At 43.2% G+C, this 13283-nt stretch overlaps 1 protein-coding gene across 6 annotated transcripts in view; it reads right to left on the bottom strand.

Annotated features, from left to right (window-relative positions):
- TMEM241 (transmembrane protein 241) overlaps nucleotides 1-5398 on the bottom strand; it is a 135797-nt gene extending 130399 nt beyond the window's left edge. For 5 of the 6 annotated variants that reach the window (XM_032293205.1, XM_032293201.1, XM_032293202.1 and 2 more), the window contains exons 1-2: nucleotides 5225-5398; nucleotides 580-626 (exon numbers count right to left, since the gene is read on the bottom strand). In XM_032293205.1, coding sequence (XP_032149096.1) covers nucleotides 580-626; nucleotides 5225-5296 — 119 coding nt within the window. In that variant the 5' untranslated portion in view covers nucleotides 5297-5398. The remainder of the gene's footprint in view (nucleotides 1-579; nucleotides 627-5224) is intronic. The other variant, XM_032293203.1, reaches the window with a different exon arrangement.
- Nucleotides 5399-13283: the final 7885 nt, after the last annotated feature.

Here is a 13283-nt window from a genome sequence, read left to right as displayed (position 1 = left end):
TCTAGCCTAACCCAAATTTCTTTTTTTTTTTTTTGGGGACGGAGTTTCACTCTTGTTACCCAGGCTGGAGTGCAATGGCACGATCTCGGCTCACCGCAACCTCCACCTCCCGGGTTCAGGCAATTCTCCTGCCCCAGCCTCCCGAGTAGCTGGGACTACAGGCACGCGCCACCATGCCCAGCTAATTTTTTGTAGTTTTAGTAGAGACGGGGTTTCACCATGTTGACCAGGATGGTCTCGATCTCTTGACCTCATGATCCACCCGCCTCGGCCTCCCAAAGTGTTGGGATTACAGGCGTGAGCCACTGCTCCCGGCCCCAAATTTCTTATGTAGGAATCAATCTCAAAGAAATCATTGGAAATTTGGCAGAATTTAACACAAAAATGTCTGGTAACATTGTTTTCATACCCCCAAAATCAAACAAAACTTAAATGTCTGTTAATAAGGTGGCTAAATATCTTACAAGATATCTATTTGACAACAAAAAACTCTATGCAGTTATTAAAACTATTTCAAAGAACGATGTTGATTGGACATTTCCTAAAAATGTATATATAAAGGGCAAAAAAGATACTCACCCTTGGAATAATGTAGGGTAGGTAAATTTCAAGACAGACAGGACATACTGAAAAACAAACAGCAGATTATTGGACATTTCAAATGATAGAAAATTGACAAACCACATAATCAAAGAAATTTCTATTAAAGAAACATAAGAACATGTAAGTTTTAAAAAGGCCATTATTCCCACCAAAATCACAAACTGGGCAAACAAATGACCTCCCAAGTCATACTAAAGTGATTGGGCCAGCAGGCATGGTGGCTCATGCCTGTAATCCCAGCACTTTGGGAGGCTGAGGTGGGCAGATCACAAAGTCAAGGGTTTGAGACCAGCTGGGCATGGTGGCGTGCACCTGTAGTCCCAGTTACTCAGGAGGCTGAGGCAGAAGAATCGTTTGAACCCGGGAGGCAGAGGTTGCAGTGAGCCAAGAACGACACTGCACTCCAGCCTGGGCAACAAGAGCGGGACTCCGTCTCAAAAAAAAAAAAAAAAAAAGTGCTCATGAAAAAAAGATCATAAACCCCCCAAAAAAGTGAGTGAGGCCATGTGAAAGTTAACAAAAACACCCGTATCTCTCTTTTTATCAAGCGATGTTCCTGCCTCAGCCTTCCCAGTAGCTGGGATTACAAGCACGTGCTACTACATACACCCAGCTAATTTTCGTATTTTTTAGGAGAGACAGGGTTTTGCCATGATGGCCAGGCTGGTCTCGAACTCCTGACCTCAGGTGATCCACCCATCTTGGCCTCTCAAAGTGCTGGGATTACAGACATGAGCCACCGTGCCCAGCCTCATATCTCTTTTTTCAGTGCATTGTCTACTTATGCCTTTTACCCATTTATTTTCACTGAGGTTTTAGTATTTTTCTTATTAATTTAATAAGTTCTTTGTATTTTATAGATACCAACCAGTTGCCCAGAATCGAAATGAACTTTGCCTCTGAGCTGAAGGCTCAATTTCTATAAGGGGAAGGACAGCTGGCTGCCTAGGGCCTGATTATAGCTGGAACCTCCCAAAGGACAGAGGAACATGTCATCAGCCCGGGCCAGCCCAGGCCACCAAGCCAGAGCCCAAGGGTGTGGTGCTTCCTCCTCCCTCCCTACCTAGGGCAGCTTCCTTTGACAGCACACTTGCTGCCTCAAACTTCTAACAAATACCATTCTTTCAAATAGTAGAAGGGGGTCAGAATGAGCTATATGAGATTTTTTTTTAAAAAGAATTTTCTTGGCAGGGTGTGGTGGCTCACACCTATAATCCCAGCACTTTGGCAGTCTGAGGTGGGTGGATCATGAGGTCAGGAGATTGAGACCATCCAGGCTAACATGGTGAAACCCCGTCTCTACTAAAAATACAAACATGGTGAAAACCCATCTCTACTAAAAATACAAAAGTGAGCCGGGCATGGTGGCTAACGCCTGTAATCTCAGCTACTCGGGAGGCTGAGGCAGGAGAATCACTTGAGTCTGGGAGGTGGAGGTTGCAGTGAGCCAAGATCGCATCATTTCACTCTAGCCTGGGTGACAGGGCAAGACTCCCTCTCAAAAAAAAAAAAAAAGAATTTCCTTTCTTCAAATAAATAGGGGAACAGCTGAAGGAGAAAATTACACGAAGAAATATGGAAATAAACTAAAACAGAGGCTTCAAAAGCTAGAAGAGAACACCCTCTACTTTAGACGACAAAAAAAAAAAAAACAACTTCACTAATTCAAAGAAAATTAATGTGGCAGAGAAATTACATGTTCTTTGCCACATTAGAGAATATGCTCATAATAGAATATGCTCATGGGGTGTCCACTGCAGATTTCTTCGCAGTTCGCCTCTACTTGGTCCAAGCTGACCCACCCAGCCTTGGCTGCCAGAAGGGAGCACTATCAACCTGGTTGAGAAGATGAAATAATGGCCACAAAAGGTTCAAGCTTTTAAGAGCTGTAAAGTTCCTCACCAGAGTCCTATAATGTACAGCCACTACTGGCACCCCTACCTGGTTCTCCTGTCTCTCTACTCCACTCCCGAGCTCACCTCCTCCTCCCTCTGCAGACAATCTCCTCCTTCTCCCTTTTTTTCCTGCCTTCTGCTGTTTTTGACCTACTCTTTCTACTAGCTCTGACACTTCCCACATCCCCAAGCCAAAGCATTCCAAACCATTGTATTTACATTCTCAGGGCCCTTGGTCGGCTATGAGTTTGATTATTCAGATTATCCATTCCTGGGAAGAAACAATTTGGTTTAATTTCATCTAACATCTAAATGCATTATGCATATGGAAAGTATTGTTTTGATTAAATTTGTTGGCTGGGCACAGGGGCTCACACTTATAATCCCAGCATTTGGGAGGCAAGGCAAGGTAGACAGATCGCTTGAGCCCAGGAGTTAGAAACCAGCTTGGGCAACATGGCGAAACTTCATCTCTATCAAAAAAAAAAAAAAAAAAAATATATATATATATATATATATATATATATATAGAAATTAGCGAAGCATGGTGGTGCACACCTGTAGTCCCAGCTATTCAGGAGGCTGAGGTGTGAGGACCGCTTGAGCCTGGGAGGCAGAGGTTACAGTGAGCCATGATTACACCACTGCACTCCAGCCTGGGTGAAAGAAGACGACCCTGTCTCAAAAAACAAACAAAAATTTATAAAATACCCTGGGGCTCCAATAAATTTTGTAAAAGTGCCACAAATGAACATGCACATCCAGGCTGGTGTGATGGCTCACACCTGTAATCCCAGCACTTTGGGAGGATGAGGTGGGTGGATCACCTGAGTCAGGAGTTTGAGACCAGCCTGACCAACATGAAGAAACCCCATCTCTAGTAAAAATACAAAATTAGCAGGGTATGGTGGTGCATGCCTGTAATCCCAGCTACTTGGAAGGCTGAGGCAGGAGAATCACTCGAACCCAGGAGATGGAGGTTGCAATGAACCGAGATCACACCATTGTATTCCAGCCTGGGCAATAAGAGCAAAACTCCATCTCAAATAAAAAAAGAAAGAGTAAGATTCCAAAGGCCAAGTAAGTAGAGCCAGTAAGTAAAACCCATCACTGTCTCCCAGGAAGGCTGCATTTATGGACCTTCAGAGCTTATTGCCATAACTAAAAATCAACTGGAGGCCAGGGGCAGTGGCTCACGTCTGCAATCCCTCAGCACTTTGGGAGGCTGAGGTGGGCGGATCACCTGCGGTCAGGAGTTCGAGACCAGCCTGGCCAATACGGTGAAACTCCGTCTCTACTAAAAATACAAAAATGAGCCCAGCATGGTAGCATACACCTGTAGCCCCAGCTATTCGGGAGGCTGAGGCAGGAGACTCACTTGAACCAGGAAGGTGGAGGTTGCAGTGAGCCGAGATCATGTCACTGCACTCCAGCCTGGGTGATAGAGTGAGACTCCATCTCAAAAATAAAAATAAACTGGAGAGGGAAAAGGGGTTGGGGAGCATCCTCTGGATATATAAAGAGAGGCACTCACTGTAGGAGAGGAGGCAGAAAGAAATGCTGTTTGTTGATGGTTCTTTTCCACAGAGCAAGAGAGGGGAGAGGAAAGGCGGAGAGCAGGGGGGAGCCCACAGTAGAGACCCCACAGTGGGGCCAAGTGTCCTGCACTCTGTATTCCTACTTTGGCCGGAGCCAGCCCAAAGTCCAGGCCAGCAGGTGATGCCCCAGCTATGCCCAATGGATCCTGCTGGTTCCACCATTTCCCTGCATGGTACCAAACCCAAAGTCAGCTTCCCTCTCTTTGCAAAATAAAACCCCAACCCTGGTATTACTGCTTCTCTGCCTCCTCGCCAAAAGGGCTTCATGATTTCATGACATTAGTTTAAACCTAAAATTAAATGTACATTTTATTTTAAAAAATAACAATTCCGACCGGGCGCGGTGGCTTACACCTGTAATCCCAGCACTTTGGGAGGCCGAGGCGGGCGGATCACGAGGTCAAGAGACCGAGACCATCCTGGCCAACATGGTAAAACCCCGTCTCTACTAAAAAATAAAAAAATTAGCCAGGCGTGGTGGCACGCGCCTGTAGTCCCAGCTACTTGGGAGGCTGAGGCAGGAGAATTGCTTAAACCCGGGAGGCGGAGGTTGCAGGGAGCCGAGATCGTGCCACTGCACTCTAGCCTGGTGACAGAGCGAGATTTCCTCTCATAATAATAATTCCATGCGAAACCCCTTAAGTGCTTACATTGGAGACATACAAACAAAACTGATTCGGGATTCAGCAGTGTGAGGGAGAGATGGCTTAATCTCTTCTATTTGAAGGCTTCTGGAACACTACGGAACTCTGGGACACGGGCCTGCTTAGAAAAAAGGCAAGCTGTGTCAGATTCCTCTGACTCTTCCTCCCCGGGGGGAGCAGGAGCCAACTGCTTGCTTTCTCTTAAAACTAGTCCACACAGCCCCAAACCAAGTTCCCAGAAAATGGGCAGCCGTAAAATCCTGTTTCCCAGGAAATGTGCCGCGCTTTACAGTGCAAGAAATGGGGACAGTACAGGCCGGCAAATCCCATTTCTAAAAGAGCATCATCCCTCACGGAGGCGGTTCGCTCTCGATCGCCACCAGGACGAAGGCGGTAGAAAGTCGGAGGCTCGGTTTGTCACAGGCGGATTATGCGGCTGAAGCCTCCCACGTGCAAGCGCTGCCTCCCGCGCCCGCCCCCTCACCTTGTTCGTGAGGTAAGAAGCCAGGTAGCAGGTACAAAAGGTGAGGCCGACCAGGGACCTCCTCACGCACATCTGTCAACTCGTCCCCTTCCCGGGGACCCGCCGTGCCTTCCCGAACCTCCTGGCCCCCGCCGGAGGCCTGCGGCAGCAACAGCAGCCCCGAGACGGCCACGTGGCTCCGAGCTCCACCAATCAGCGCGGGGGCCGCCCCCCCACCCCCGACGTCTGCCTCCTTAAAGGGGCAGCGCCCGGGAAGGCCCGGCAGCCTGGAGATGCGCAGGGCGGCGTTCAGCCAGAGCTGTGTCTGCAACCAAGGATGGCACCGGCTGTGACCGCCAGTACAGGAAGGTTGCACGGCCATCCTTCTTTTAAAAAGTAGAAAGTGGCAGAAGAGGAAAAAAGCATACCCCAGTTCACAACACCCCATCATGTTTAAAGAAAAATGTTCGCCGGGCGTGGTGGCTCACACCTGTAATTCCAGCATTTTGGGAGGCCAAGATAATCCCAGCACTTTGGGAGGCTAAGGAGGGCGGATTCACCTGAGATCAGGAGTTCGAGACCAGCCTGACCAACGTGGAGAAAGCCCTTCTGTACTAAAAATACAAAATTAGCACGACATGGTGGCACATGTCTGTAATTTCAGCTACTTGGGCTGAGGCAGGAGAATCGCTTGAACCTGGGACGCGGAGGTTGCGGTGAGCGGAGATCCTGCCATTGCACTCCAGCCTGGGCGACAAGAGTTAAACTCTGGCTGCGAAAGAAAAATATTCATCGCCCTCTCTAAACGAAGGAACCAAAATGTTACCCGTGCTTTACTGTATTTTCCCAATTTTCTCCACTGAGCCTGTAGCGCTTTGATAAATGACACAAAAAAGGTAACAACAATAAATGTTAATTTAAAAGGAAGGTGAAGGAGGAAGGAATGGAATTGAGGATAGGTCTTTTTAGTTAGTTTGTTTTGTTTGTATTTAAGTAAAGTCATTCCATTGTGTTAGCATTTCTATAAAATAAGAACGCTTTCCCAAAGTAGAGTTTCAAGCACAGCCCCTATTCCTATTTCTAGTCTGTAGGGTGGAAAATTGGACTCATGAGGCTTCTGGCGAATATTAGTAAACATGCAAGAAAACCTATTGATGGACTTGGACAGTAGCAAGACATGCCAGTGTTCTCTGCCTGTAGAAACGCAGAGATTTTCAGAAACACCACACACACGGGGAAACCATCACTTGTAAGCCACAGCAAAAGTCCTCCTGGCCCTTGGTGCTAGAGCAGTGGATGGAAAAGGGCACACCAACCCTTAGGCAATTCTTCTGTTTTTCAGAGGCATGCCTTGTTTCTCTCTGCTCCTTCCAGCGTTGAGGAAGGAATGACTTTGGCTTGTCCCCTTGAAGCCACTCCCCAGCCTCCACTGTCCCATCACAGTCCTTGGACTCTGCTCACTTTTCCACAGGCCTCTTCCTGGGCCTGCTGGTTGGTCTGCCGAGGTGACCAGCATAGATATGGAGGTGGGCTGGTCACCCCTTCCCTCCCTTTTCTCCCACAGTCTCCATCAAACCATTTGTATAGGTGGATATAACTTTCTCTACTGAGACTAGGTGATATGGTTTGGCTGTATCCCCAGATCTCATTTTGAATCATAGTTCCCATAATTCTCAAATGTTATGGGAGGCACCCGGTGGCAGATAATTGAATCATGGGGGCAGTTTCTCCCATACTGTTCTCGTGATAGTAAATAAGTCTCACGAGATCTTATGGTTTTACCCCTTTCCCTTGGCTCTCATTTTTTCTCTCTTGTCTGCTGCCATGTAAGACGTGCCTTTTGCCTTCCACCATGATTGTCAGGCCTCCCCAGCACCGTGGATCTGTGAGTCCATTAAATTTCTTTTTCTTTATAATTTACCCAGTCTCAGGTAAGTCTTTATCAGCAGCATGAAAACAGACTAATACATTGGGTTATTTAAAAAAAAAAATACAGAGCAGGAAAAGAGGAGACGAAGCTTCAAATCCATTACATTTTCCTCTCCACAGAAATAAAATCATGTGAGAACTTAACACTTCACAAGAGGGCCCCTTCACAAGCCTGCACTCAGTTCTCACCTATCGCTCTTGTCCCAGGATTTGTGTCTCCCTCTCTAAAACACCAATATTTAATGGCAATTTTAAAAGATCATTGTGGTGGGGCGCAGTGGCTCACACCTTTAATCCCAGCACTTTGGGAGGCTGAGGTGGGCCACCTGTTATATCGACCTGTACAAGTGGATCACCTAAGGTTGGGAGTTCAAGACCAGCCTGACCAACATGGAGAAACTCTGTCTGTACTAAAAATACAAATTAGCCGGGCATGGTGGCACATGCCTATAGTCCCAGCTACTCAGAAGGCTGAGGCAGGAGAATCACTTGAACCTGGGAGGCAGAGGTTGCAGTGAGCCGAGATCACACCAGTGCACTCCAGCCTGGGCAACAAAAGCGAAACTCTGTCTCAAAAAACAAACAAACAAACAAAAAAACATTTTAACAATACCAATAGAATAGAGATCTATAAAAGAACAAATAATAAACCAGTACCACACTGTTAACCACCACTACCCACATAACCAATATTAACAGGTTGGTGCATCCTTCTACAGCTTCCTTTGTATTCATAGATCAACATATACCCATTTATAAGTTGTTGCCTCACAAAAATGGATCTAGCTATTCACATTGCTAAAGAACTTACTTTTACAACTACAGGTCAACACATACAGATTTAATTCTTTTTAAAAGCTGCAGGCATTCCATAGTATGGATATATCATGATGTATTCAACCATTCTGCTGTTGACATAATTATGTTGTTTATAGTCTTTTGCTACCATAAACAAGGCTATAATCAACATCTTTGTACATATGTCTTTACCTCCTGCTGATTTAATTTCTGTAAAATAGATTCCCAACAGGAAGACTGCAGAATCACAGCATGTGTGTATTTTTTTAAAATCATTTCTGTCTACTTCCCTGTACTATCTGCTTACGGGAATCCTGCTTAGATGCAGCTCTTCTCACGCACTTCAGGCAGAACGTATTCTCCTCTCTTTTCCATTACTACTTTTTAATACCTGTTACAATAATTAGCAGCATACATTTTTTTCTACATTGTGATTCACGAAGAAAATTGTAGTATTTGTTGAGAGCCCCTGGCTAAATTGCTGACACTGCTTAGGGTCTGAAACGCTGTCCAGGCTTCCCTGAAGTTGAGGAGAAACTCCTGTAACTCTTGCCCAGCCACATCAGTTAAGAAGCTGTATTAGGCTGAGTGTGGTGGCTCATGCCTGTAATCCCAACACTTTGGAAGGCCGAGATGGGTGGATCACCTGAGGTCAGGAGTTCAAGACCAGCCTAGCCAACATGGGGAAACCCCATCTCTGCTAAAAATATAAAAAATTATCTGGGCACGGTGGTGTGCACCTGTAATCCCAGCTACTTGGGAATCTGAGGTAGGAGAATCACTTGAACCCAAGAGGAAGAGGTTGCGGTGAGCCGAGATCACACCCTTGCACTCCAAGCTGGGCGACAGAGTGAGACCCTGTCTCAAAAAAAGTAAGAAAATTAAAAGAAGCTGTATTAAAGTCAGGATGTTGCATACCCTCTCTCCCCAGCCACATGGCTATTCTTGGAGAGCATAGGCACCCCATGCTTAGCTCAGTGCCTTACACAAACTAGGTATACTAATACACGCATGGTGAAGGAATCCATCAACTGAATGAAGGCATCAATGAAGTGATGTAGGCATGGGATTTAAAAATGTTAAGCAGCATGGAACACATATAATACCAAAAAGCGATGGAATCCTTAACACAAAAGACACCTACAGTCACCAACTTACATGGGCATCAAACAACCTCACAGGAGATTGCCTCACAGGATATTACTATTAAGAGGGTAACAACTACCACAAATGAGAAACTTAAATTGCATTGCCAGAAACAGTTTTGTTGGTAAACTTCTTTGATAGTTCTTATTGCTTTGTTTCGCTATTGTCCAGGCTTTGTACAGTGTTGCCTAAAAAGTAATGAGTATACCAATTCAGTTCCTAATTAAAGGTATTTATACTATATTAAGTTTAATCTCACTTATATATTGTTATCAAAGAAATCTAATAGTTCTCCTTTAAAATTCTTTGAGATGAGGTCTTGCTCTGTCACCCAGGCTGGAGTGCACTGATCTTGGCTCACTGCAACCTCTGCCTCCCGAGCTCAAGCGATCCTCCCATCTCAGCCTCCTGAGTAGCTGGACTACAGGCACATGCTGCCATGCCCAGCTAATTTTTGTATTTTTTGTAGAGACTAAGTTTTTCCATGTCACCCAGGCTGGTATCAAACTCCTGGACTCAAGTCATCCACCTGCCTTGGCCTCCCAAAGTGCTGAGATTAAAGGTGTGAACCACCTTGTCCAGCTAAAATCTAATCATTCTAATATAAGATTGCAATATTTAGTTATTTAATTTTATTTTAAAGTTTCAAAAAATAGGCAGAATGTGAAATTGGTTTTCAATCAAATGAAGAAATGCCATTTGAGCGGTACGTATAAATGTATGTGATGGAAGGTTTCCAGATATGCCCAGAAATTCAAAAGGCTTCAAAACAGAGAAGAAATTGAAAGGAAGTTGAGAGACTGTATCAGTTAGGATATTTTCTAGTGTAAGAACTTCTAACGCATACTGGCTTAAATAATAAGAATACATTGGTTCATCTAATTGAAAAGTCCAGCCCAGGCGCGGTGGCTCACACCTGTAATCCCAGCACTTTGGGAGGCCCAGGTGGGCAGATCACGAGGTCAAGAGATCGATACCATCCTGGCCAACATGGTGAAACCCCATCTCTACCAAAAAATTCAAAAATTAGCTGGGTGTGGTGGCACGTGCCTATAGTCCCAGCTACTTGGGAGGCTGAGGCAGGAGAATCACTTGAACCCGGGGTGGTTGCAGTAAGCCGAGATCTTGCCTCTGCACTCCAGTCTGGCTACAGAGCAAGACTCCGTCTCAAAAAAAAAAAAAAAAAAAAAAGAAGAAGAAAAGAAAAGTCCAGATAGATCAGGCTTCATGTATAGTTTGGTCCAAGCATTCAACAATATCTGGGGTATCACCAAGAACTAGGGTGACCATGGATCCTGATTTGCCCAAAACACGTTTGATTTATGCTTTTGTCCTAGCATAATTATTAATGGCATCCCTTTCATTACTACAAGTGTCTTGTTCTGGATGATAAATTAAATGATCACCAACCAAGAACCTAGTTTCTTCCAACTCTTGGCTCTGCTTTCCAGGGCGCCTGGGTTCTCACATGATTACTGCTACCAGAGTAACCAGGGCTACTGTAGCTCATTCAGCCTCAGAATGAGTGAATTTCTCTCCCCCAATTCAACAAACAGCAAGACTGTGGTTTCTAAAATTAGACCATCTCAGGACAAATGCCTACCCACAAACAATCACTGTGTCTAAGAGAATTTAGACTTCTTTAGTTATACGATTAAAATTTAGAAAATTATTCAGAGATTGGATAGCCAGCAAATAAAGAACTATTTGTTTCCTTAAGTAAACTGCTTATCAAGCTATATTATCCAAGCAAACACAGGATGTATAGTCTCTACGTCAAAGATAAATAAACCTTTGAAAAAGATAAATACAGCTTAAATCAGATAAATAGCATAAAGCATAAATCAGATAGAGTTATTTTTCCTTGAAGTTACTTTAGGAAACTTATTTCAGAGCTAAGTAGTCCTTACAAAGAAAATTTTTGCCCTGTAGAATTTGCTTGAAATCAATGGTTGGTATTCACCTGAGATTTCTCTGAGCTCTTTTAGTGGAAGAATAAATCCAATTCAGGCCTTACTATTTCCTAATCATTGCCTAACTTACTTTCTTTTACAAATTTTGCTTACCAACCAGGAACAACAAGAACAGTGAGTCATGAAAACTGATATTGACATTAGCAGCAAAAGTGCTAATAGATCTTGCCAGAGGTATTGATTTTTCCAAAGCTGTATTATCCTGTTCCACAAAACAAAACAAAGACTGAATTAAAACAAAATCAGCATATTTTACATTGACAAACCACAGCTATTAATATGAGATTGAGGTAAAATTTCTATGCACATGAAAATATTTACTTGTATTACTCATGGAGATGTTTGAGACCAAAGGTCATTATCATTAATTTATTTTGTGATAATATTTTCATAAATGCTCAATAAATCTTTATTGAATGAGAAAAGAGGGGAGGTTGGATAAAACAATGCTTAGTGGGATTTTCCCCCCATAAATATTTTTTTAATAATAAATTTTTATGATAAGACAACATGCAGAATTCTCAAAAAATGGCAGAAGCAGTAGCATACATTTTGAAACTCCTTAAATCACCTTTAGAAAAACAGAGAGAATGGTGGGGCATGGTGGCTCATACCTGTAATCCCAGCACTTTGGGAGGCCAAGGCGGACGGATCACCTGAGGTCAGGATTTCGAGACCAGCCTGGCCAACATGGTGAAACCCCATCTCTACTAAAAATAAAAAATTAGCCAGATGTGGTGGCATGCACCTATAATCCCAGCTACTCTGTAGGCTGAGGTAGGAGAATCACTTGAACCGGGGAGGCAGAGGTTGCAGTGAGCCAAGATCGCGCCACTGCACTCCAACCTGGGTGACAGAGTGAGATTCTGTCCCCAAAACAAAAAATAAACAAACAAAAAACAGAGAGAATGTAAATATCTCTTATGAATATAGATGCAAAAGTCCTCAATCAAACACTGGCAGAAGGAATTCAGCAACATGAAAAAGGAATATACAGCTTGACCAAATGGGACTTATCCCAGGAATGTAACATTGTTTTAACATCCAAAAACCAATTAACATAATACACAATATCAACATAATAAAGGAAATTTTATTACATTTATATAATAAAGGATACCTAGAAATAGGTACAGCATTTGACAAAATTCAACACCCCTTCACAATAAAAGTGTTCAGATGCTAGAAATAGGTGGGAACTTCCTCAGTATCATAAAAGGCTTCTATAAAAACCCACAGTCTAACATTATAGCTAATGATGAAAAAAGGGTGCCTTCCTCCCTAAGATCAGAAAGCAAACTAGAATAACCACCTTGTCACTTCTATTCAGCATTGTGTTGGAGGCTCTAGACAGGACAACAAGGCAAGAAAATAAAATAAAAGGCATCCAGATTTCAAAAGAAGAAATAAAACTATCTCTAATACAGAAGACAAAATTTCATGTATAGAAAACCATAAAGAATACACTAAAATACTGTTAGAACTAGTAAATGAATCCAGCAAGATGCAGGATGCAAGATCAATATACAAAAATCAATTATATTTCTATACACTTGCAATGCACAATCTGAAAATAAAACTAAGGAAGCAATTATATTTAAAATATCATAAAAAATATAATACTTAGGAAAAATGCCAAAATAAATGCAAAATTTATTATCTGAAAACTACAAAATATTTTTGAAGGGCATTAAAGAAGACCAATTGAATAAACAAATAAATTAATTAAATTAAGCAGAAAAATACCCCATGCTTATGGATCGGAAGACTGGATATTATTAAGATGGCAATAATCCTCAAGTTGATCTACAGACTCAATACAGTCCCTATCAAAATTAGGATCAGAAATTAACTAAGTGATCCTAAAATTCATATGGAAATTAAAGAGGCCCTTTATAGTTAAAAACTTTGAAAACGAAGAACAAAGTTAAAGGATTCACAGTTCTTAATTTCAGAGATTGTTACAAAACTACACTGGAGACCTGGTACTGGCATAAGGATACACATATAGACCCATGGATGCAAACCCTCACATTTATGGCCCATTGACTTTTGACAAGACAATCCAATGAACAAAGAACAGCACTTTTTAACAAATGATGTTATAAGTCAGGCACGGTGCTTCACACCTGTAATCTCAGCACTTTGGGAGGCCGAGGCAGGAGGATCATTTGAGCCTAGGAGTTCCAGACCAGCCTTGGCAACATGGTGAAACCCCATCTCTACAAAAAATA

Source organism: Sapajus apella, unplaced genomic scaffold (assembly GCF_009761245.1).
Source record: "Sapajus apella isolate SASKATOON/1434 unplaced genomic scaffold, GSC_monkey_1.0 scaffold29, whole genome shotgun sequence".
In the NCBI taxonomy this organism is placed as follows: domain Eukaryota; kingdom Metazoa; phylum Chordata; class Mammalia; order Primates; family Cebidae; genus Sapajus; species Sapajus apella.
Note: the sequence above shows the minus strand (reverse complement) of the source record. Positions and strands in the feature narration are given on the sequence as shown.